General features: G+C 39.8%; 1 protein-coding gene across 5 annotated transcripts in view; it reads right to left on the reverse strand.

Moving 5' to 3' along the window:
- Positions 1 to 6,914: 6,914 nt before the first annotated feature.
- Positions 6,915 to 26,587, reverse strand: part of NCOA7 (nuclear receptor coactivator 7) — a 156,037-nt gene continuing 136,364 nt past the window's right edge. For 4 of the 5 annotated variants that reach the window (XM_061207653.1, XM_061207654.1, XM_061207655.1 and 1 more), the window contains 6 exons: positions 23,528 to 23,675; positions 16,247 to 16,372; positions 14,423 to 14,575; positions 9,927 to 10,022; positions 9,414 to 9,487; positions 6,915 to 9,035 (listed from right to left, as the gene is read on the reverse strand). In XM_061207653.1, coding sequence (XP_061063636.1) covers positions 8,900 to 9,035; positions 9,414 to 9,487; positions 9,927 to 10,022; positions 14,423 to 14,575; positions 16,247 to 16,372; positions 23,528 to 23,675 — 733 coding nt within the window. In that variant the 3' untranslated portion in view covers positions 6,915 to 8,899. Of the gene's footprint in view, positions 9,036 to 9,413; positions 9,488 to 9,926; positions 10,023 to 14,422; positions 14,576 to 16,246; positions 16,373 to 17,641; positions 18,063 to 23,527; positions 23,676 to 26,587 lie in introns of those variants that run through there. The other variant, XM_061207656.1, reaches the window with a different exon arrangement.

The following is a 26,587-nucleotide window of genomic DNA, read 5'->3' on the forward strand; positions in this document are numbered from 1 at the left end:
TTTTTTCACCTCTCTCCCTAGATATTGCCCACTTAAGGGAGATGCTTGAGAAAATACCCTTGTAGGGCCTGAGGACCTCTGATACCATCATGTTATCTATTTGTCCTCCTCATCAAAGGTAGATGGGATTAACAGACTGACTAATGTCTGTTATTCTTAAGGTAGTAACAGCAAGGATTTTGTGTGACCGCTTCCCAGAAGACAGACTAGAAGAAATAGGCATTAGACGTGAATAAGACATCTCACAAAGGAGAAAACATAAATGGCTAAGAAATACATTAACAGATGCTCATCCTCATTAATAGTCAGGGAAATACAAATTAGAACTACAATGAAATAACATTGCACATTTTTGAAATTGGCAAAAACTAAGAAATCTAACAATATCAGATGTTGGACAGAATATTCTAATAGGCATGTAAATGGTACAATCACTTTGTGAAACATTGAGGGGTTATCTTATAAAGCCAAATACTCACATACTCCATGGACCAGCTGTTCCATCCCAGTGAAGCTCTTTTTCATGGGCCTCAGGACAATGGTTAGAGCCAGACAAAACTGCAAGCAACTCTGTGCACTGACAGGAGAATGGATTAAATAGTGGTATATTGGTACATTCACACAGAAGAATATTAAACCCACACACAAATGAAATATAGCAGCAATAACAACATGAAAAAATCTTAGAAACAATGTTGAAGGGAAAAGAAAAAAGCACACCTCTAACAAGTAAATGTATATATTGAATAGTATAATGACATTTTACATATATTAATCCATTTAATTCTCTTAACATCTCTTTGAGGAAGGTAGTATTGCTTTCATTTTACAGATGAGGAACCTGAGGCACAGAGAGTTTAAGTATTGATAACTTGCTGATAAGTGGAGGTTCCAGGATCTAGCTGACATTTACTTCATGCTTACACAGTACCACACACTTGCCTAGATTATTATTTTATGAAAAATGCTCCACATAAAATGTCCTTGATTTTTCTGCCTGATTTAATCTTTCTTCCGAAATCAACACAATGAGTTAGAACTGGAGAATCCAGTTTATCATATGCCTTTGCACTTTTTCAACCTTATCACAAAAGTGCAAGCTCACTGGATAGTTTCATCTTCCTAAAATGGTCTTCTGAACTATTTTCTAGATTTCACGTGTGGAAACAGAATGTGACTCACTTTCAATGCCCTAAATTAGCCCTGAGGCCTGGAACTTCCCTTCAGTCTACACTTCTCAGAATGCCAGTAACCAAGAGATCTGAAAATGAAGGAATTCGTTTCCCAGGAAGCATCCACACACACCACCACCACCACCACCCTACCCCGCAGAAATCTCTTCCTCAGTCTTTACTTAATACCCCTAAGACCCAAAGGACAGAACTTGAGCAGCTAGAGGAAAGATCATTTCTTCTTGCCTCACAGTCTTAAGAATAATGCTTGTAAACCTGTGACTAAGCACTATATAGCAGGGAGGGGAGGAGAGCCAGGAATCCAGAACCTTTGTTTTATTCCCAAGTTCTTCTGCTTAGCTGTGCAATGTTGGGCAAGTTCAAATTCAAATTCTCTGGGGTTCATTTCCTTTAGTTATGCACTTTGCTCAGTTAGACTTGACAAACATTTATCGAATGCCTCCTAGGTGCCGTGCACCCTGCCAAGCACTGGGGCTATAGGGATGCATAAGACGTCGTTAGCTACAGAGGACCTCCCAGCCATTAAAGAGCTGTCTTTCCAGAGTGGAAAACTATGGATCTTGGTGCCTGAGGTGGTTAAGCAGAGTGTGGGTAACCTTGTGGTGGAGATGTTGTAGAGACTACACAATGGTCAGCATACTGTTGTGGTTAAGAGCTCAGCTCTGGGGTCAGTCATAACTATACATATCCTGGCTTTAACCCTCATGAACTCTGTGACTTCAGGCAAGTTACCTAACCTCCTGAAGAATCAGTTTACTCATCTCTAACACAGAGATAATAATTACACTATATTCGACTTGAGGATCAAATATGATAAATTCATATAAAAAGGAGGGTGAAAGTCATGATAAGTAAATGTTACCTGTCTTCCTCATTCTCCTCTTCATATTATTATTGTTAATACATCATTTGTTTCTCAGCAAGGCGTTGTTGCAGGGTTTGGAGATTTAGAAGTCGTCCATCAATCTTGCTCAGCTCTAGCTAGCTCACTGGAGGATGGTACTTTAGATGGATATTCAGATCTTGTCCCAAGACCTTTCCTGAAGATGTTGACATGTGTTAATGGGATGATTACAGGCCAGTGCAAAGTGAAGTTGACCTTGGAGGAGGTTACTTCTAAATGTTCTGAAGTATGGGGGATGGTGTAATTAAGCATAGAATAAACAAGAGGATGCATTTTAGATAAAGTGAGGATGTGTTAATACATTCTATTGGGAGAGGTTTAAATAAAGAGTGAAAATCATGCTGAATAAACTTGACTTGATCTAAAAAATTATGGTCCAGAAATTTTATCAGAAATGAATAATGAATATGACTACAAAGAAATTGTAATTAACTTCTCATGTATTAAAAATGCATGTATTGGGCTTCCCTGGTGGCGCAGTGGCTAAGAATCTGCCTGCCAATGCAAGGGACACAGGTTCGTGCCCTGGCTGGGGAAGATCCCACATGCCGCGGAGCAACTAAGCTCGTGCTCCACAACTACTGAGCCTGAGCTCTAGAGCCCGCGAGCCACAACTACTGAGCCCACGTGCCACAGCTACTGAAGCCCGCACGCCTAGAGCCTGTGCTCCGCAACAAGAGAAGCCACGGCAATGAGAAACCCACGCACTGCAACGAAGAGTAGCCCCCGCTCACCGCAACTAGAGAAAGCCCGCGCACAGCAACAAAGACCCAACACAGCCAAAAATAAATAAATAAATAAATAAATTTATTAAAAAAAAAAAAAATGCATGTATTTCAAAAATATAAACTGAGCGAAATATTTGCTATATTTTGTCATCTATGTTTATGACAAATGGCTAATTTTGTGAATATACAAAAGAAATCTTACAGATCAGTAAGATGACGAATAACTCAATAGAAAAATGGATAAAGGACTCGGACAAAATATTCAGGAAAAAAGACACAAATCTGGCCAATACATGTGGGAAGATGTTCAACATCATTCATGATTAGAATATGAAACTTAAGATAACATTCAGCAAAGATTAAAAAGGGATCAGTATAACCAATATTAGTGAGAGTGTGAGGTAACTAACTGGCATACTCATACACAGTTGGTGTAAACTAGTATAACTTTTATGGAGGAGTAATTAATATCTTTTAATATAAAAAGTACATATACTCTGACTCACTGCTATAAGTTATCTTACAAATATACAAATTCATAATGCACAACGTTCTATATGCAAGGATGTTCACTAAGAATTATTTGTAATAGCCAAAAAAAATCCATTAGTGAAGAACTGTTTAAACAATGACAGATCCATGCAATGAATAATGAGGTAAGTCTACCTATAGCGATAAAAAATGCTGTTCATAGTATATTGTTAAATCAGAAAGACAAACTAAAGAACAGTGTGCATAGTATGCTTCTGTTTATATGAAGAAGATATAAATAAGGATATATGCGTAGAAATGCCCTAGAAGGAAACACAAGGAACTTTTGTGGTTGTTACCTCTGGGGATATAGGGGAGAAAATGTGTGTCTTTTACTGAATTCCCTCTGTACTGTTTGAAAACTTTACCATGAACACGTATTACTTTTATAATTAAAGAAAGAAACAAAACCTCAGTTTAAAAATTCTAAATAGCAAATGGGAACCATTGAATATGTCTGAAAGTAGTTTTCATAACTAAGTTGCTATCTTAGAAGATGAACTTTCCTTTGCAACTCTCACATCATTAGTTGATTCCTCCATTCAAGGGAAGTATTTCTTCACTAATTTATTTATCTAACCCTTAGCAGTGCTTACTTTACGTCAGACACTATTTTAAGTGCTCTAATCATGATACAATCATGGGGTGGTTATTATTATCCCCATAATGGAGATCAGGAAAATGAGGCACATAGAGGTTAAACTACTTAACCAAGGTCACATAGCTAGTAAGCTCTAGAGCTGAGATTCAAACCCAGACTGTCTGGCTCTAGAGAATCCATGCCTTAATCCATGTTTTGTTGCCTTTCGAAGTCTTTAGAAGCTTTGAGTTCTACCTGGGTGATCTGGTTGTATGATCTGCTGAGAGGGACATATGTCATATACCCCCCACCTCTCCTTGGGACACCCCAGGTCAAACCTACCCACTTTTCTGACCCTTTGGAGGATCTAAGAGGGAAACAAATGCTGTAAGAGAACAAGACTAGGCCTTGCTGGGTATGGAGTAATAATGGGGCCTTTTAACAGCTCTCAAGGTCAACACAGTACCTCAACACAGCGTATCTTTGTAGAAATATTCTTACTGTTAATTGGAATCTTCAAAGATGAAAGGGCTGATCTCAGTCAGCTGTTAGGGAAAATGTGGCTGATCCACCAGCCTGTAGAGATTGTGGTTAAACCATGGACTGCTGTGGGGATTAAAGGCTGAATTGATTGGCTGAATTCCCATGTTTTCAAAATATGTCAAGGTAAGGAGGATTTTTTAGCTGCAGAGACATGAGAAGACATGCCTTATCATCCAAGTTTGTTGAATGTGAATGTTTCTTGTAGGTGTTTCTTGTTTAGCATATTCCTCAGTGTAACCTCAGAGTTCTATTAAGCTAGATCAAGGTTACTTTTTGTAACCCTAGAAGTGGAGTGGTTGATGAAATGATGGGCTCTTGTTGATAGGGAAATAGGACACCAAGATTATCTAATCGTCTCTTTTCTTATGCCTTTTGATTGCCCTTCATTCTAACAGGCTGATATTGAAAACTTTCTCCACAGGCAGTCAGGTTCTCTGGGTGTGCATGTGGCCATTGGGCATCCCAGCTGGCAAGCTTAATAAGGAAGATTGGTCCCTGACTAGAACTGTTTGAGGCATTTTGGGCAGTTCGTTATTCCTTGATGATTCTGAAACTGGTTGCACAATTCTGTGTGAGGAATGAATTGTTTTTCCTTCCTGTGGCTCATTGTGATTGTGATGGGTGCCTGGTGAGGGGTATGGCTCCTATAGGACTGCCATGGCAGTACAATGTCCAGTATGGCAACAAAACACATACTGATGGCCAAGGCAGGAAATGTTTATTTGAGACAAGGCCTGGGCACTGGGAGAGGTTTTTCATTATTTTTCATTAAAGATGAGGATCAGTAATCCTATAGAGATCTAAGTTTTCAGTGTGATCAGGGAACTGAACCCTCTGGTCACTTTATTAGTTGACGACCTAAGCAGTGAGACACAATGTTACTTTAGGTGGTACCACGTTTTGTAAGGATCCATAATGGCAGGGACAAATCAAAGTACCGAGAACTAAAGGTTCTCTGTGGTGAGGGAGTAACAGTCTGAGTTCATTGCTGATGACATAACGATTTGGCTGTGCCAAATCTTGATCTCAAGCTGTGCTGTTCAACATGGCAGCCACTGGCCACATGTGGCTAAACTTAAATACTTTAAGATTAAATAAAATTAATAAGGTTAAGTGAATAAAATAAAAAATTCAGCTCCTCAGTCATCCAAGTCACTTTTCAAGTGTTCAACACCAGTATGGTAAGCTAGTGGCGACCGTAAAGGACAACGCACATTCGTGGAACAGTTCTATCAGAGTAGAATGTTCTGTTGAGCAGCACTGATCTAGAAAATAAATAGGTCTCCAAAGATATTCTATCAAAAAACACCATTTGGATGCTTGCTTGACCATACCATGGAGTCTCTGTCTGGTTTTTATTCTGAACCACTAGAGATCTGAAGTAGAAGGGTGGAGGCAGTAGGATGTTAGATTTTGGTGTGAATTGTAAAGTCTCATTTTTTCAGTTAAGATACCTTTTGTTGGCAGATCACTATGGATAATGGTCATAGGCAAGGAGGTAGGAGGATGCGATGCTCTGAGGTTAGGGCTTACCCTGAATGAGGAGTGTGTGACCTGATTGGGCAGAAGGAAGTAGTCAAAGGTGCCTTTAATACTTGCACAAAGGGCCAGTACAGCTGTTTAGTTTCTGGAACTTCCTTTGGTTTCTGACCTCCGTACCTTTATCTGATTATATTGGTAAAAATAGGTTAGGCATCCTAAGAAGAACATGAATCTCAGCTTCCCTTTCTGGTTTAAGAGATTCTTATTGCCTTCCTCAAAAGGAAAGTACTTCTTTTATTAGTCCTGTTTCATATGCCTCTAAAACTTTAAAAGGATTTAAGGAAAGGGAAATCAAATGAAGGCCAATAATACTTCTCACACTAGTTCAGGGTGTTCCTGGTGGCTTGTAGCATGGGGTTGTATCTAAATCATTTTCAACAGAGTCTGGTGAGACATTTGGTTGCCCCCTCCCATCCACATCTTTTGATGTAGACTCATGAACTGAGGAATTGGCAAGGAATGAACACTGTTTGAGGTCTTCATCTTTAGGGGCTAGGAGACAGGATGTGTCAAAGAAAATCAGAGGGTAAGGTAAGGTGTCTCTCATGGAAGTTAGGAAGTAGGTCAAGAGAGAGATGTTTAAAAGAAAGTCACTATTCAAAGAACAGCTAGGATTAAGAACAGAGAAACTGCTAGACAGAGCCAAGAGTTTTCTCTAGTAACTGTAACAGGAGCAGTTTTCATGAACTGATGAAAGAATAGGAGAGTGGCTACAGGGAACAAAGAGGGAATTTCCAAGGCAGCAGTAAAAACATGAGCACTGGACCTTATTTAATTAGTCTTGGATATTTCATCATCCTCTCATGCAAGTAAAAGCTCTAGCATGCTTGTTGAATGAATACTTGTTGAATGAATCCTCAGGAAAGAAAGTCACACTGAATGCATAAATTCCTTTATTGAAAATATTGGGCTAGCACTGCATTACATATATTCAATATCCATAAATGAAGGGCCACACATTTCTGATTGGACAATACTGTTTTAAATAGAGAACACGGCATCTGGATATGCTCTCACAAGTATAATATCATGGACTAAACTAGGTAGGAGTGAACTATATGCAAAATGACCATTTCGTTAATAGCATATGGTTGCAAATGGCATAATGGTAAACGTGATCATCATGAGACATTCCTGGTATCTCATGCCAACACATCATTTAACAAGCAGATTAAGGTTAAACTGCCAATAAGTTGTTAATCAAGAGTTCTCAATAGGAGAACTTGGGTGAAAGTACACCCAGGCTATAGACATAAGATTTTATAGCGTTCATTTAAACTTGCATGGAATGTGGGTGGAGTAAAGTAACTGTTGATCTGACAGGAGGCCACTTGGCAATTTGTTTGTTCTCTGTTATAAATAGTCTAAAATAAGAGAATAAGCTAAAGGAAATATTCTGCCAGCTTAAGGCCAACATTCTAAGAACTGTTTACTTCTTTAAAATGCAGGTATATAAACACTACTTTTTATTAATTTTTCCTTCAAAGATCACAGGGTATGTAACTTTTGACAGACCACTTTCTCAGCTTTGGCTATTATTTGACATTTTTTTCCATTAGCAGTCTTTGGCTTTCATAAAAGTCTGACAGTCAATAATATTTGTTAAATTTTAACAAGTCTTTATTATTAACTTTAATAAAAGAGTGTTTTATGATGTGAAAGTGAGTTGATATTAAAAAACAAATTTTTATTCCAATTTTGGTATGAATGCATTTCTTTGCATTGATTTTTCTCAAATAAAAGAGTCTAGAAATCAAGACAATTGGGATAATTTGACATTTTTTTCATTTGATATAAAATATACAGAAATTAAAACAGTCTCATTTCAAACAGAGGCCTGTTCATTAATGCAAAAACTTGGGGAAAATTATGCAAAAAAATCCAATAAAAATACAATTTTTGTTATTAACACGTGATTTTATAAGAAGCAAAACATTTTCTTTTCAAAAGCAGGGTTTGTTCTAAATCTAGGCTCATAAAGGTATACATTTCTGTAAATATCAACTTATGACTGAGAGAAATAGCTTATTCTTCTTTACACAATTATGTTCAGAGTAAATAACTAAAAATGTACCTTTTTAATGACTAAATGGAAAGCTGGCCTACAACAGTCAAATCAATAAACAACATTGGTATTGAGTTTTAAAAAATTCAGAATTATGTGTGTATATATGTGTGTATACATATATATATTTGGACATTAAGCAGCACATACATATACATATCACCCTAAACAATCAGGGCAAAAAAAATTTAATATAAAACTATATAAATCAAATGGGTTTGTTGCCAAAACATAGCACAAAATGTGTACATTTCTTTATTTCAAGATTTGACATATTAAAAGAAAAAACTGCCAACACATTTCAGACAATATACTAGAAATAATAAATAAAACAGTTTTTAAAAATCATATATTCCCTTTAAGTGCTGTGCACTTTGAATTTTTCTAAATGAGACTGAACTTTTCCATGGCAAACAATAGTATGCTGTACATTTTAGTAATGAAAATTATATTGATAAATATACAAGGAATGTATATATTTCCACAGTATTTTCTTTTTCACAGTTACCAAAAATAAAAATTGCATTCAACTCACATCTTAAATATTCTGATTCCTCACTGTATGGATCTGAAGGAAGTGAGAGTATAAAGTCTTTCAACAATCTGGACTTCAGATTTCTTTCTTCATCGTCTGCCTTCCACATGTACCTTTCAGAATCTCTCTGCAATGTGATCACACGCTGAGATGATGGCAGAAAGAAAGCACTATGATGGGATGAGGCAGTCTGGGCTGGGGCTTGGTCTTCCAGCCAGCTTTCGCAGGGCTGCTTGAACCCAGTCTTTTTAATGTTGTATTTTAAGGCAGTCTGAATTTCACTCGAATGTCCATACCTCGATATCTTGAACTATGAAGTCTTCCTTTTTGGAAAGAATATCATTATTAAAAGTGCTGCAGGAGTTGCTTCGTCCATGGTATAAATCAGCATCTAGCCATAAACCAAATCGTCCCCTGAAAAGGTTAATAAAACAAAATGGTGAAAACATTTCAATTTTATGTGCACACTTTCTGTCCTCCCTTGCCCCAACTTCTTTCTTTTATGCTATAGACAGACAAAACCCTAAACTGCTTGTAAAACAAAAGGTACATTTCCTTTATTTCATTTAAATGACCCATCTTTCCTAAAAGACGGGTGGCAGTAGTCCCTCATTGAGAGACATAAGTAAGTCATTTTATCTTCAATTCTTAGTGTCATGTGTTAGACCACACTGTCCTAAATAATCGAAGCACATGGGCTAGCTAAAATCACCTGACACCAAAGTTTCAGTTACCTGGGTCAAAACAGACTCACTCAGGTCAGGTGGTAATTAATAATAACAACAACCTTACCCTCCACCACCAAGTTCCAAAGAACTTATGTCTCCATTGATAAAGTATGAGTTTTCTCCACTCCACTTAAAGACCTTAGGGCAGAAACACAAGACAGAGAACAGACATTTCAATCTGGAGAATTCGCAAAGAGGGAGTATCAGAATAGTACCTGTGTGTGTGCAAGGGCACTACCCGTTGGCTGAGGAAGCTGACTGCCAGACCTCTCCCACACCAGGATGAGATCTCCAAAGGGGTTATGAGGTAGGAAAGACCTCTCAGGCACATGTTGGCTCTGACTTGCAACCCCTCCCTGACCTTAGACCATGCAAAAGAGCAGTTCCCAAGGCCTGTGGAGGGAATCTAAGCAGTTTCTGCGCTGCAGTCATGAAGTGCTGGCCAGGCTAGAGTGAGGCCAGATGAGGTTACGGGATGGGACAGCTGCTGCTCCAACCACAGCCCCCCACCTCCAACCCCACCGACGCTCCTGACATTGTGACACCAGGAAGTTGGGTATTTCTTTCATCTAGGTACCTTGAAGTTAGGGCTAAACGTGTAGAGAAAAGTTTCGCCTGTGCCATAATAGTGATCACTGAACTTGAAAGGATGAGTTGCGTATGCTCCAAAAACCTGTCAAAAGAAAACAGAAACCTTATCTACTTTCAACCAGAAACCTCCCAAAAAAAACTTTCTGAAATATTTTAGCACAATCCTATTCTGAGATCTCATTATATCTCTTTCAGCAAAGATCATTACCAAATCAGAGTTCCTAAATAAAAAAGACCACCATCAAACAAATAAAATGTCCCCAGTTCTCATTAGAACCCAAGTGGCTTAGAGAACTTATCTGTCAAAGGCCAACAATTGCTCCAGTTTTAAAAGACTTCCAAAGTCCACTATAGAGACAAATTTCTTTTAGTGAATACAGAGGACATACTGGAAACATTAAATAACAAGATGCATCTTGCACACAGAAATGAGTGGTTGAGAGAATGAACATATCTCTGATGTGTTTTATAAGTAAAATGGTGGCCAGAGATTTCCCTGGAGAAAATAAATTTTTCTTTCCTTTGATTCGTAAAAATGAGTTTCCAACATACTTATTAAAACTGCATCCTTAACATGACTGATCCAATATATCTTAGTTCAAAATGGCTTTTAAGAAAAAAGTAACAATTCCATAATACTGTGGGCTTTAAAGGTGGTTTAGATGTATCTGAATCAATGATTTTTCTATTATTTCTTATTGGGGTTGGAAGGAGGAGTGTTTTCAGAACACGCGTGTCCACTGCTTCAGCTTCCTGTTCTCTGCTCAGATCCTGACCAGTGTGTGCAGGAGTGAGGACTGGCAAGAATATATATTCTGGAAATGTCCCTAGGTGATTCTGATATATCTTCTCCAAATCCCACTTGAGAAACAATGCTTTTTTTTTTTTTTTTAACATTTATTTATTTGTTTGTGCCGGGTCTTAGTTGCGGCATGCGGGCTCCTTAGTTGCAGCTCGCTGGCTCCTTAGTTTTGGCATGCGAACTCTTAGTTGCGGCATGCATGTGGGATTTAGTTCCCTGACCAGGGATCGAACCCGGGCCCCTGGCATTGGGAGCATGGAGTCTTAACCACTGCACCACCAGGGAAGTCCCAAGAAACAATGCTTTAAATGGAGTCTACCTGAAAAATGTCTTATAAGTTTTCAAACTAATTTAAATTGGATTATCATCATCATGGAATCTCTTCTTTACCAAGTACACTCAGTTCCTAGCTCCTTGAAATACTAAAAATTAGGTAGAGTAGAAGTATAGAAACTCTTTCTAACCCATGTTCTTCATACCAAAACCTGTCCCTAGAGCTGTTAAGAACAAGGAAAAAACAGTAACAAATTTTCTTAGCAATCATGGAAATCTGTTTAAGCACTGGAGATATGATGATACTAAGAAATTACTGTTAATTTTTTAGGTATATAGCATTATGGTTATGTAAGAAAATGTCCATTTTATTTCTTTCTATTAATTAACTTAGGAAGAAATTATAGAATAATGGTATTGTTGGGTCTATACCATCGAAAATTTTAACATATTTGACAGTAACAGAACAAAGGAATCCAGGGGAATGAATGAAGATAGCCCAAAGTGGTAAAAAGGAAGGTTAATATGACAAAACCTATAAATGTATAATTGCTCTCCTTTCTTCTCTCAGCTTTCTTAGTAGATAAAAATTATACAAACAACTATGTAACAATTTATTGTTGAGTTTGTAATATATATCAACGTAATATAACAAAATTACCACAAAAAGTGGAAAGATGTAATAGAGCAATATAGGAGTAACATTTCTATATCTCACTGGAATTAAGTTAATATAGATCGGACTCTATTACCTGATGATCGTTCTATTATTTTCCACAATGCTTTGTGGTATAAATTACTCCACGGTCTCATTCAATTAAATTTGGGCCCCTTTGCAGGGGTAGTTTCTGTGGCCAGTCTATGAAGTTTATCCTGACTCCAGGAAGGCTCTCCTTAGCTATCTCTTTCCCCGGTTCTCTCTGGTAAACTAGATGGTCTGCAGCTTAGTTTGCTGCCTTCATGGAACTATCAGCCTCCTCTTAGTTGTTTACCACCAAAATTTTCATTGTTTTCTAGAGTGCCCCTTGGCTTGACCTTCCCCATGTTCTTCTAAATAATGTCAGTTCCTTTGGGGAGAGCTTCTGAGCTATATGTTTTATGGTCCGCCTCTTCCCCTGGAGCTGGGGGCTGGACAGTGGCCTGCTTTTCTCAAAGGTACAATCCTGTTTTATGAGCAGGGTGCTGGGCAGGGGCAGTAGCCACTGGTCTTGGCTCCGCTCACCTGACATGGAACTTCTGCCCTATGTGCTGGAGCAAGGGCAGTAGAGACCCCTGTATTCTCGGCCTGCCACGCAGAAGGTAGAGCAACTGTCCTCTGAGAAGGGGCTGGTCAGAGGAAGACAGCCCTGAAATTTAGCCTCTGAAACAGAGATCTTGGGTAGGGGATAAGATGTGCTGGCGACCTGCCCCTAGAGGAGGCATATCACAGTCTTTGCCTGGGAGCTGGCGGCTGAGGGATCCTCATCTTGTCCACACGTGCCCAGAAGGAAGCTTCTGTCTGAACAGGGGCTGGGGGAGGGAGCAGGCTGTGCCTTCAAATGCCACAGAATCTCACTATTACTGGGCTTCATTAGATTTTCTTAAATAAATGGTTCTTCACTTGCTGTATGCCCTTAGGGCAATTTCCAGAGACTTTGTGATTGTTGTTTTTATAATTCCCACCAGTAATGGTTGTTTCACTGGGGATTGATTCTGTAGAACTCCTCATGCCTGCCATTCTGCATGTGTAATGCTTTTATATTAGAATTTTATATAATTCATTTCCAGATAAATTTACAGGTGTTGTTCTATCATGTTCCCAAACACAGCAAAGCCGCATCCTTGCCTTAGGGGTAGATGGGGTGGGGAAAGCAGAGTTGGTGTCCAGGTGCCTTCAAATAACACAAATGCCTCCAGGGCACCAGATCCAGTAAGATTATACCTCTAGACAAACAGTGTAATCTTCAGGTACAGGCAGGCCTCCTTTACATATCTGCTGATAGGAAGCTGAGTAATACTGTGCATCATCAAAACCTGCTCTGTGAGGCCAACACATTCCCCAACAAGTCATCTTTTGGTAAATTAATAGAACTAATCTATACTTATGGTGCAGGTACGTGTGTGTGGTCTAAAACCATCTAGCCCTATCTCATCTAAAAAGTAGCACCTAACTTAGCAAACATTTCACTAAATCCCTAAGTAATTCCATTTTAAACCTTTGTTATTATTATTTAAATTTTTAACTTGACTCTCCCTACTATTCAGCTTGGACTATGATTAAATAAAGTGTTCTCAATCAGTAAATAACAGTAGTTAACAATGATAATAACTAAACTAGTCCTCACAACTCTTAATCTACTTAAAGGAAAGATCACAGTTGAGAAAGACAGTGCCTTTAGTACCCCCTTCTCTCTGCTAATTTTTCCCAAGACAATTTATGACAGCAAAAATCTATTTCCCCTAAAATGATCCCAATTATATGGCTTCTCAGCAAGCCCCCCAATGCTTAATAGTGCCCCACATCTAACAGACACTCATTATACATTTTCTGAATGGATGAATAAATAAATGGTTGTCAAGTAAACCTTGCTTCCAAATGCCAGGAAGAGAAAATAATGACACCTACATCTTAAAAGTGTAAAGAAATTTCTTCTTGCTATATAATACAGACCAAGTTGAAATGAATAAAGAGCAGACTTGAAAGATGCTTTCCTTTTGTGAAGCAGAAGTCTGCCTGGATGCTACATGAAAGAAACCTGGACAGATTCCACTCATACTCCAGGCTGACCGAGGGAAGAATTATTAGCGTAGGGGAGATGGGGGTAATATCTAGATTTCACCAGTGCCTCCAAGACCGACAGCAACGTGGGTGAAAGTGCACTAAGCAATGGTCCAGAGCATTTTCTCCTGTTTCATAACAACTGGGCCCTTCAGGTACAACACACCATGGCCTTAACTGGCTCTCCATCTCAGCAACTATACAGGCAAGGTTGGTGGGCACTACTTCAGCTACCTGGAAGAAGTTCTGGTATGGCACTGGAACTTCTTTCTGCAACTATCTCCAAATCTAGACTTGACTTTTCTTCCAGCTTCTCCAGTTTTAGGTTACAGAATATCATTATAGCTTCCTACTCCATGATGAGTACAGGAAAAAAATTCCTTAGAATGTGACTATTTGGAGATACGCTCCATTTTCTTTTTTAGAGATGCATTCTGAAGTATGTAGAGGTGAAATGACATAATAATTGGGATTTACTTCAAAATACTTCAGGGAAGAAAAGCCAACAAAGAATGAAGTGTATGTGGCAAAGTCCTGCTAACTGTAGAATCTGAGTGATGAGAGGTCATTGTATTAGTCTCTCTACTGTTGTGTAGGTTTGAAAAGCTTCATTAAAAAAATCTTCCTCTATAAGAGGAACAAGCCTCACCTGATTATCCATATCTTTGATGACCAATAGGACAGGACTGTCTAGTGATGCTGACTTCCGGTAGAGAGTTTTCAAGCTGGTCCCATGCTCTAATGTGCTGTATACGAGTCTCCATGGATACCCCTGTACCCTTGCTGGAAGGCGTCGGGCCAGCTGTGAATCCAAAGATGAAGATGTAAATACACAGTCTGCCTACAAATCACTCATGAACTTGTAGCACAAAACAGATGCCTGTGGCTCAAACTCGATAATTACACTACTTCCATATTGCTCTCCTATACTCTAGCAAATATTTGCCACTATAAACCAAGAAGGGAAAATCATCCCTTGGCAGGGATGCTCCCCAGAGCATGTATTCCCTCTCAGGGATGATCCTGAAGGGTCACTATGCCACTATATATTTGAAGATATAGCACCTAGCTTGATAAAGAGGTATGAATTAGACACATGCTCTCTTGTTTACACTTCAACCTGACTTTCACCAAGCAGTTCATGTTTCTCGAATTGTTCTTTCTAAACCTTCAAAGGCTCAGAGCTGCTACTGACAGCTGTAAATTCCCACCAAAGTGAGAACAAGAAGACACGGGTGTTTTATGCTAGTAATCAGATGTAGTCTGTCCTCATTACACTTGTATCTTTCACTTACATTAATATTTAACTTAAACTTGGCTGCCATAAATATCAATAATGCATATCTCTTCAAAAATACACACAAAGGAGGCTATATAAAATGTTGAAGTCCTCAAGAATGCTTGACATAGTTCTAGAATCAGCATGAACTCCATCCCTGTAACTGCTTGGTCAAGTCGCTTAGCTTTCCTGGGCCTTCACAGATGGCATTTGTAAACTGAGGGACTTGAACTTGATGATTCTTTAAGGTCTCCGAAATTCAGGCTTCTAAGCTGACTGATGGGGGAAGTACAAGCGGTCCCTTACTAAAGTTCAAATACAAGCACATAGTATTTCATAAAAACTCAAGTAAGAGATGTTCAGAAAATAGAAAGTAAACAAAAAAAAAAGTACAGAAAAAGGAAAATTACTCCTAGTGGTAGGTGGTTTTCATAAAGCAAATAAAGTGTACTTGCTATATGACTTTTACTGAGCTCAATAAATTGAAACCATCGGAACTTTGCGATAATCATTAGGATAAATTTGGATCCTTTTAAAATACATTAGGACGGGGCTTCCCTGGTGGCGCAGTGGTTAAGAATCTGCCTGCCAATGCAGGGAACACGGGTTCGAGCCCTGGTCTGAGAAGATGCCACATGCCGCAGAGCGGCTAGGCCCGTGAGCCACGACTACTGAGCCTGCGCGTCTGGAGCCTGTGCTCCGCAATGGGAGAGACCGCGACAGTGAGAGGCCCGCGCACCGCGATGAAGAGTGGCCCCCGCTTGCCGGAACTGGAGAAAGCCCTCGCACAGAAACGAAGACCCAACACACCCAAAAATAAATAAATAAATAAATTTATTTAAAAATAAAAAAGAATCACCTGGGGAGTTTTCTAATACAGATTCTTATTCAAAAAAAAAAAAAAAAATTAGGACTAGAGTAGGACACTTTAAAAATTGTTTTGAAGACAAGAAATGGCTTTTTGTTCAGGTTTGGGGAATGGATGTAGGTGTCTGGCCAAGTCCTCGCACTCCCAAGAAGGTGGCAGGGATGCTGCCTTTCAGAAGCAGAGAAGGGCCCTGGATAGGCTGCTGGTGTTCTTCCTTTAAAACTCGGCTCATGCTTCACCCCAAGTGAGAAGAGCAAATGTCAGGGGTGGGAAATGTGTTCTAAGGTTTGGGAGACACCCATCCTAAGTCCCCAGGAAGAACCCACCTGCTCGACGTGCATGTTCTCCAGAAGCGCACTGCGGGGCTGCAGGATCGGCAGGGCTGCCTCATCCTCATCTTCATAGTAGCTACACGTGCTCTTCCTGCGTTTTGCCTCCTCAACGGTGATGATCTGAAATGGAGAAGACAAATAAACGAAGAAAAACGATATTTTTGCTTTTCCTTCACCTGCTATAAAGGACCTCAGGTACACAATTGCCTGTAACAGGTAGGGTTTTAGCAGCAGGACATAAGTTGAGCCAGCACTTTGGGGGAAATGGCTAATCACAGTGTCAATTTCAGAGCAAATGGAGAATTTAACACAGTACAGCTACAGCACTTAATATGTACAAATTAAAGTCACAAGTTTTCCAGTTTTACTATTGCTCAGTCATCAAGTAAGAATTATGTATAACTCCACAAGCGACTTATACCCTTGAAATGCCCTAAATTATTCTCCATTAGCCTGCATCTAAATTTGAATTGTTAAGGGACTAACAGATATCATACTATGAGCAAGTCTTCTATAAATAGGGAAATTGGGAAGATAAGGATAGTCCTTTAATCAGGAATCCTAATGTTTTCTCTCAAGGCTGTTCATAGCAACCAACCTTGACAGAAATAGCGAATGATAACATCTACGGAAAGCAACGATACAAAGAGACACGAAGCTTTAGTCTAAATTACAATTAGGTATGATTCTTTATGGAGAGTTGAGAAACCATCAAAATAATCTTTCCTTCAAAGCTGAGAACAGAAACATGATGTTGTACACAACATTTATTATTTCATCATAAATACACTTATAAACTACCAGGTTAAAAATCTTCTTTCTTTTGCCTCTGAAAGTCTGGATAAATCACTAAATTATTTTGAAATTGAAGGATACAGACAGAAGGTAACTAATTCACCAAAATTCCTGAGTACAAATATTAATGACTTTTGCATCATAGAGAAAAAACATTTACATTACATTTAGTGAAGGTTGTCAGACAATGACTACTTAGTTTCCAAAATGCTGTCATCTGAGCCGGATTTACAGGTAAGGAAATTAGCCCTTAAATTTTACCATCTTCTCAAGGGGCATTTACTTAAAGAAAACACTGTTGAAGAATCACAAATCCAGCATTTTAAATGTATTAAATAAAGCACATATTTTGGGGGAACTCTACATTTAACACAGGTACAAAGTGGGGCTGTGGAATGAAAAACTCAGTATGGAGTTTTGACTCCAAAGGGAAAAGGCAAACCACACCATCTCTCTCTCCAAAGTGAATAAAATACCTCCTCTGGCTGAAATATCAGCACGATCCTTTCTAATTGGAAAGCATTTCAAAGCATCTGAGCGGCAGAGCTTGGAGGATTCACGGGCACATGATTAGCCCTCAGGACTCCAACATACCTTCACAAAAGGCTCTTGGTCCGGTCTGGCACAATAGAAAATCTGAATGTCCAGGGGCAATCTTCTCATCATGAAGTAGTGGGAACTGCCTGCTTGCTCTCTAAAGAGGTGCAGGTTTTTTCTCTTATCTGCCTCCACACCACTGTTACTTACAGCCACACTGAGCTACAACTGTTTATGCAGTAGCTAGTTTCCTGCATGATTGAGTTTCTGTTTCCCTTAGGAGAGAGTTCAATATTTCTACAGGAACACACCCAAATTAGGATTCAGAGCAAACACACACTTCCTGTTAGGCATAGCTGTGAGGCTGTAAAAAGACACTTTCATCTTTGAAACGGTGGTTTCCTAACAGCACAACAAAACCTCATTGTTTTGTGTTTTTTTTTTTTCTTCTTCTCCGTCTTGTACTTTTCTTCCCAATTGTCCTCCAGCTGGCTGAGCTAGCTTTTCTAGCCCTGCCTTTTCAGATTTTTTTTTCTGCATCCTAAAGCGAAACCTTCATTTTAAAAGTTTACTGTGTGTTCCCTGACATCAGTTTGAATCTCAAAGGAAAGATGAAAAGGAGCCTTTACCAGAGGTAGGTTCATTACGATTAGAACAATGGCGTTTCACTTCAATACCGTCATGTTTGTTAGGTATGAGAAACTTCAAAGAACTGAAAGAACATCCGGTTTATATGAGGCTGAGAAAAATGTTAGTTTAGATTCAGTTTTTCTAAAGAGCTGGCAAAGTAATATTTACCTTTTAACCTTTCAAAATATTAATCTTAATGACTAATAAGCATGATGAGTCCTCCTCTACTGCCCAGATCAGATATCAGCGGGTTGGAAAGAAATGTAGATTACCACTGGATCAATTTTCAGGGATCTTTCTGTGAGTTTTCCAGATCGAAAATGGCCTCTTGGTCTCCGGTACCCCTGGGAGATGGGGCGCCACTACATAGCTCATCCCGGGGGTCAGTTCTAATGAGGCTCTGGGAGATAACTGGTGACCAGTCTCAGGTCAGCCAGAACTTATTCTCAGTGCAAGAGCCTGGACACAATCTAGGGCAGAATCACTTGGATTTTGTGCCAGTGAGACAGCATTCTTTTCAGTGCCTGACACTTCATGACAGCTAACATTTACTGAGTGCTTTCTATATGATGGCAAGTGCCAGGTGCTTTGCCAGGCATGTGGCACAAACAATTCCAATATATCATTTATCAGCTTTTCAAATTAGCAAAAGTTTTAAGAAAGGGATAATAGAAATAGTACTTTCTGTTGCCAGAAGCACAATGAGAAGAAGGGTATTCCTCACATTTCTGGAAAATTGTCATTATATAAAAGATTAGGAGCCTTAAAAAAAATCAATACCCTTATACTAAGTAATATCACTTCCAGGAAATTAGGGGAATAGTCAGAGTTACAGATCATCTCATCCTTGTGAAAAACTTGAACCAACATGATTCCTAAAAGTGGGGAATTGTTAAATAAATTCTGATTGAGGTTTAAAATATTATGTAACCATTAAAATGAGGCTTCAAAATCTTTAATATGATACAATTCTCACAAGATGTCAGGTGAGAAAAGCCAGATACCAAACTATACATAGAACATTATCCCATTTTGCAAAAATACTCTCCCCACCCTTACCCCCTAGAAAACACCCTAAAATAGAAAAAAATGAGTCAAAAAAATGTACAAAAGTGATAAGTGTGGTTAGATATTATTTTCTAAATGTTCTGCATTGTGCTTTTCTGTAGTTTCCAAATTTCCTATAATAAAAGCAGGTGTTACTTTTATAAAATTAGGAAGTAAAGCTTATTTAAAGAGCTTGGGTGTGGAGGATGGACTAGTGGCTGGGTTGACTGGAGGTGCCCTAGAGTTTAAGTGAAGGGTGCAGACAGCTGACTAGGGCAGTGGTCCCCACCCTATGTAAGATCAGAATCAACAAATTCTAACTAGAGATGACTGACTACATATGATGATGAAAGAGAAGAATCTGGGTTGATATCTAGGCTTCTGGCTTGGGGCACCACTAATTAAGATGGGAATACATGAGAAGAAGCAAGTTTTGGGGAAAGATGAAGAGACGTTTTGGACATGCTGAGGATCAGACACCTGTCAGGGGAGTGAAGGTTCCTCTTCCCCACCCACAGAGGAGAAGCAATGCTATCACAGTGGCCTGGCCTTAAGGTGATGCTAGTAAGCAGAATTTGCTCCTGCATGGGAGGGAGCTTGGACAGCATTCTTCTCCTCATTGTACTTTTGGACTTTCTCTTCCATGTGGCAAGAAATAGGGATAACAGTCCAGTCACCTCTCTCTCCAGTTATCTTTTCTTTTCATGTCCCAAGTGTTAACAAGTACACTAGGAGCTTGCAACAAGCCAACCCATTTCTTCCGCCTTCTCCATCCCTTATTCTTTTCTTCCTCTTCCACTACAGGTCTAGAGACACCTTCTAAAGGGATTTGCCCTCTCATTCTCCTCAGTGGCTCAGTCTGAGTGGCTCACTCAAGCCCACTCTACTCTAGATCCGGAAGGAGACCTTCCTCTCTCTGCATGCCCCTTTAGCTCCTTTTCCTCTGGTGCTGGTAGGTGTGGCCTCTTCTCCCACAGGAGTTGTCAAGAGCTGAGATTCAAGGTTGGGATTAGTGGAAAGATGCAGAATAGGCCTAAAAGAGGGCTGCTTCAGTTCAAGATATTCAGGCCTAGTCGGGAAAGGATTAAATCCCCAGTGAAATTTAAACCTTCTCTCTGGCCCTCCATATTGGGCAAGAGACCATAGCCTCACTAAGAAAATACACATTTCCTAGCTATGCTTCCTCTGTGCGCATATCTCATGGGGGTGGGGGCCTCTTGGGCACAGATGGTTAGGTGAGGAGGACGGGAATTGATATTCTTTGACGCCTTGGCCAGAATGCCAGTGTCACACCATCTCTGCCTCGTGGAGACCCAGTCATGCCTGTGGGGCGTCTATGTGCTCTAGAACAGCAGCCTGGAAGAAAGGTGCGTGGAGGAGACAGAGGTGGGAGTCAGCAGCAGAAACCTCGAAAGCCGATGAGCTCGTCCAAGGAAGATGTAATAGACGAGAAGAAAAGAGAGCCAAGGATAAACTAGGGAACACCATGAGAAAAGGGACAAGCAAAGTATACTCAGAAAGACTGGCCAGAGACAGAAAAAAACAGAGTTGACATGAAGAGCCAAGGGAGGGAGAGCCTAATAGGCTTAAATATTTTTAATCAATGGTTTCAAACAAGAATATTATGAACTGTGGGAAGACAAACATGCAAGCAAGTAAAGTGCTGAGCGATACACTACAGAGCTATGAGCAATGGGCTGTGGAAGGACAGGAGGAGTAACTCTGGCTGAAAGCATCACAGAAGTGACAAATGAGCTGGACCTTGAAGGATGACAGGAGTCTGACATGGAAAGCTGTGTGTGTGCATGTACACATTCGGGCTGGGAGGGAGTGAATGAGAAAGGGACGAGTGAGGGCAAACACACATATGAAAGGACCTGGCATTCCAGAAGGAGCTAGACCCAAGGGGCAGGCCTCATCACCCTTAATCATCCCAGTCTGACAGAGTTCTAGCCACGGAAGATCTGACTGCCCACTTGATGAATCTAAACCCAGACTGGGAGTATTGCTGGAGAAAACCCGCCCTCACTGCAGCCTGGTGCCAGACCCCACCAGGGCTTTCAATACCAGACAGCCATCCTACTGCAGTTCTTCAGTTGGCATTTTTCCTAGTCTCTATAGCTGCTACTTCAGACCTTCTCCGTATTCCTCTAAGTCTTCCCTCCTTCACTTCTAGGAGATGCTCCCTCCTTCTGCTGCAAAGAAATAATCAAATGAGCAATGCCACAATTTACCACCACTGAGTCTACATTCTATATGCACACATCCTATTCTTTTCTGCTGCCCGACCACCTAAGACCAATTCTATCCCTACCCCCACATTCCCGGCCAATTCTCGGGGATGCAGCCTCCCGCTTATTCCCTCTCCTATTCCCTTATCTCCTGTACCTTCTGTTCTACCGTTCCCGCTGACCTCATCCAAAAGGTTACAGTCTCTCTCACGAGAGGGAAAACCTCCCCACCCTCACCTCTTCTTCCAGCCTTTCATCTCATTTTTATTCTCCAAAACCAAATTCGAGTTGTTTGCCCACCTTTACTAGCTCCACTTACTCACCCCCAATTCATTCATTGAACATTGGTAGCTACATTTTGAAGCTACCACTTTAATGAAACTGCTTTTTGTCAAAGTCACCAACTATTACCTCCTTGGTTTTAAATCCAAAAGACATAGCTTGGTTCTTACCTTTTGACTCTTGCGCAGCATTAGACATTTTTGACCACTACTCCCCTCTTGAAACATTCTCTTCCCTTGGCTTCTAAGACATGACTTTTCTTGTCTTCCATGCCCTCCCCTGGCTGTTCCTTCTCAGTCACCTTTGTGGGCTCGACTATCTTTGGCCCCTTAGTGCTGGCATCCTGAAGGGTTCTCTTCTGAGCCCTGCTCCCTTGCCAATGGACACACTCTCCTAGGCTGACCTCACCTACACTCACAACTTCAACTTTGCTAATCACTTCCGAAAGTATATCTTCAGATCTTTTTCCTAAGTTTTATTCTCAGTTGTCTCTTGGACATTCCACAGATGCCTCAAATTTAGATTAAAACCAGAACACAGAGCATTTTCTGCTGAATCTAATCCTCTTGCTGTGCTCCTTATCGCAGTGAAGGGCAGGTACCTCGATCCCTCCAGTTCCCATTCTGAAAACCAAGAGATCAACCTTGACATCTTCCTTACTTTCCACATGTAATTAATTACTCACAAAACCCTGTTTTCCTCCTTCTAACTATCTTTCAAAAGCACTCAATTTCCTCTATCTGCACTGCCACTCTTTCAGCAATTGTTATCTCTCAACATTGATTACTAAAAGAGACTCCTAATGGGTCTTCAAGCCTCAAGGGTTGTCCAACTCCGTGAACATCTGCCAGCAAGAGCAAGCTCTCCAAAATGTGTATCTGTATTTATTTCTCCAGGCTCCAAGCAGCTCCTACTGGTTGAAGCTGTTTGAAGACAGCTCAAACTGCTGCCTTCCTACTGCCCTTAGGAAAATAACCAAACCAAACCTATGACAAATAGTTCATAGGTCCTTCATGATCTGCCATTTCATTATCTCCAGCTTCGTTTCTTGCCACTCCCTCAGCTTTGCACTCTATGATCCAGCTACACTGAACTCTTATTAGTTCATCAAATGCCCCACACTCTCTGTTTCTCCCCTGGGTCATTCCTCTACACAGACTTTTCTCTCTGGCCAGAACATGTTCTGTGTTCCATGTCCCACTTTCACCCCAACTGCCTGTCCTCCCACTTCTGATCTCAGCTCAGATTACTCCTTCTGGGTCGCTTTCCCTGATCCCCTAGCTCCATTCAGGTGCCTGGGTACATGCTCCCATAGCACGTGGCACTTCACCTACAATGGTAATTATCTCACTATATTGTAATGATTTATCTATACTCCTTGATGCTAAATTCTACTTATCTCATCCACCGTGCCCCTAACATGAGAAGGGTGTGGTAAGTGCTCAAAAAAGTTATGAACAGTTTTTTAGGCCAAATTAAGAAGCTTGACTTTCATCCTGTACGTAATGGGGACCCTGCAGCAGTTTCAAAAAAGAGAAGTGAAATTACTGGGTTGTAGGGGTGGAGATGAGGTCTTTCTGACACACATAACTAGCTTCAAACAGAGGAATAAGGTTTTTTCCCCATGTGATTTCAAAGAGACACAGGAAATCTGACTTCTTGCCAGCCAAGAAGTTATTGGAATTTGGACACAAGAACATTTTGTTTGTGGACTGGACTTTAAGGGACAGTCTAGCCCTCTCTTGAGTCTCACCTCCCAGCTCTTGGTGGTCGGCTCACTGAAGAAGTTGTCAATCATATTCAGTTCTTCTTTTTCCACCACCACAAAGCCTTGCTCTTTGGCATCTTTCCCATAGACGTCAGGAGACCACTGAACAAAGAATGTGTACAAGTGATCCACCCTGAAAAACATGTTCATCACAGGGGTTAACACCAAATCTACTTTCCTGGCAGGCACCAGTAGGAACTTGGGCATGTACAGCTATCTTTTTCCTGCTTGGCAAATCCATTTTGCTAATTGGGAAATCTCCCATGTTGAAGATAATCTCTGCTAATGCATTCCAAACTTTGAAAATAAGTCAATAAATGGAAGCTAAAGTCCACAGACACTGAAAAAATGTCTTTGAATCTGAGGGAAAGATCAAGAAATGGGACATAAACGTAAAAAACAATGAAATATTTACACCAAATGTTTTTTCCTCATTGGGTCTTCATTTATTGGACACCTGTATTCATGGGGAAAAAATTAATCTGAAGCTTTAGATGGGAACAAAGATAAGCAATATTCCAATGGGTCTTATGTAGATTGAAGCATTATTATATCATAATTTTAATAAAATATCTTTAATAACTAGAAAATATCAGGGATAGTATTAGCTGTTATTTTAACATTAGAGAGAGACAATTTTATTGATATCGGAATGCAGTTTGCTTCCAAGAGCTCTGTTCTCTTATACATATTTAACATCTGAAGCATCTCTCCAGACTCGATCAATAGAAAGGTGGCTAGTTCCTGAGCAGAGGGTGGGGCTTTTGGTCCCAGCACCTACAATATCCCCCCACCCCCTGCCCATGTAGAACAGTCAAAACTCTCTGACCTTAGATTCTACACCTCAACCATCACAGTGGGGGAGTGGAAGATAGATAGGATCAAATGATTCTTAAAGTCTTTTCTAATTACAAACTGGTAATTTCAATTTGAGGCTACTGTCTGGGACAATGCTAACTTATTGCTAAGTTTTTTAAAGTTATAATTGTAAAAATATTATAACACAATTGCTATAGATTGAATGTTTGTGTGCCCCTAAAATTTGCATGTTGAAATCTAATCCCCAGTGTGATGGTATTTGGATGTAGGACCTTTCAGAGGTGCTTAGGTTATGAGGCATGATTGGGATTAAAAGAGACCCCACAGAGCTGGCTAGCCCCCTGTGCCATGTGAGAACACAGGGAAAAGACAGCCGTCTATGAACCAGAGTGAGCCCTCACAAGACACCGAATCTGCCAGCACCTTGATCCTGGACTTCCCAGCCTCTAGAACCGTCAAGAATAAACCTCTTCTTTATAAGCCACCCTGTCTATGGTATTCTGTTATAGCAACCTGAACAAACTAAGACAAATATTAATTAAAACAAAAAAGAAATGTCACTATAATTCTAATATTCCCATCGGTCAAACTGTGTTTAGGTTTCTATAGTCCTATCTGTTCTTGAGCACATGTACACAGTTTTCTTTCCATTGTTATCAGGGCTAAGACATAATTGTTTGTTATATGTAACATAAAATAATGCATATTTGTCATGTTGCTAGTCCTTGTACTGACTTTTTAAAAAATTTATTTATTTATTTATGGCTGAGTTGGGTCTTCGTTGCTGCGTGCAGGCTTTCTCTAGTTGCAGCAAGCATGGGCTACTCTTCGTTGCAGTGCGCGGGCATCTCACTGCAGTGGCTTTTGTTGCGGAGCATGGGCTCCAGGAGTACGGGCTTCAGTAGTTGTGGCACGCAGGCTCAGTAGTTGTGGCTCGCGGGCTCTAGAGTGCAGGCTCAGTAGTTGTGGTGCACGAGCTTAGTTGCTCCACGGCATGTGGGATCTTCCCAGACCAGGGCTCAAACCCGTGTCCCCTGCATTGGCAGGTGGATTCTTAACCACTGTGCCACCAGGGAAGCCCCTTGTACTGACTTTAATGCCTACATTTCATGAAAGTAATAAACCATAATTACCCAAATTCCTATGGCTTTGGGATATTTAGGTTTTTTCCATTTCTTTGATTATACAAACTACGTTACGATGAACATCCTCATGATCTATGCCTTTTGCCACCTTTTGAATTATTTCCTCAAGATTAGTTCCCAGAAAAGGGATTATTAGGCCAAAGGGCATGATTTTATAACTTGTGATTCATCCTGCCAAACTGCTCTTGAAAGGCTGACTAGTTTACTCTGACACGAGCATTGCAGTTTGCATCTAAGTCTCATAACAATCCTGCTTATCCTTCTTTTTCTAAATGAATTTAATATATATTTTAAGTTTTACCCGACTCACTTTGCATTTCTTTGAGTGGTAGTGGGTTGAACATTTTTTAAAAGTTTTCTTCCGGGCTGCTTTCATGAATTGGCTCCTTGTGATTGTGGAGTCAATGTTTTTCTTTTCAATATGTGGGAGCCTTTATATAATGTAACATTAACCACTATCAAATGTATTTCTAAGCTGTTTTTTCCTTTTTATATTAATTATGCCTTTTCTTCCATAATATAGAATTACCAGTTTTCATATATTTTATACACACACACACACACACACACACACACATCCTCTCGGTTCCGTTTCTCTTGAGATCCTTGACTAATACAATGGACTACTCTGAAAAGCTATATAAGAAACTGATCAAAATGGTTATCTCTGGGGAATGGAATGAGGTAGAAGAAAGACATATTACATTTTATATCTATATATCTATATAGATATATAGATATATAGATATAGATATATAGATATCTTTCCATAAATTATTTAAATTTTTGGACTAGGTAGTACATTTTATAATTTGAGAATTAAAATTATATTTCAAAAGGCAAATAATGAGAAGTTTCCATCTCACTCATATCCCTGTCCATCACATTCTGGGTCCACCTTTTTCCCCTATAGTTGACCACTTTATTATTTCCTTGTGTGTTCTTGTAGTGTTATTTTTGTAGATAGAAATAAATATGAATATAGATTCTCTTTGTCTTTCATTTCTACAAAAGATAGTACTATTCTCTATCTAGCTTTTTTCACTAAACAATATAGCCTGGATATCCTTCCACAACAGTA

The sequence above is a fragment of the Eubalaena glacialis genome, chromosome 12 (assembly GCF_028564815.1).
Source record: "Eubalaena glacialis isolate mEubGla1 chromosome 12, mEubGla1.1.hap2.+ XY, whole genome shotgun sequence".
In the NCBI taxonomy this organism is placed as follows: Eukaryota; Metazoa; Chordata; class Mammalia; order Artiodactyla; family Balaenidae; genus Eubalaena; species Eubalaena glacialis.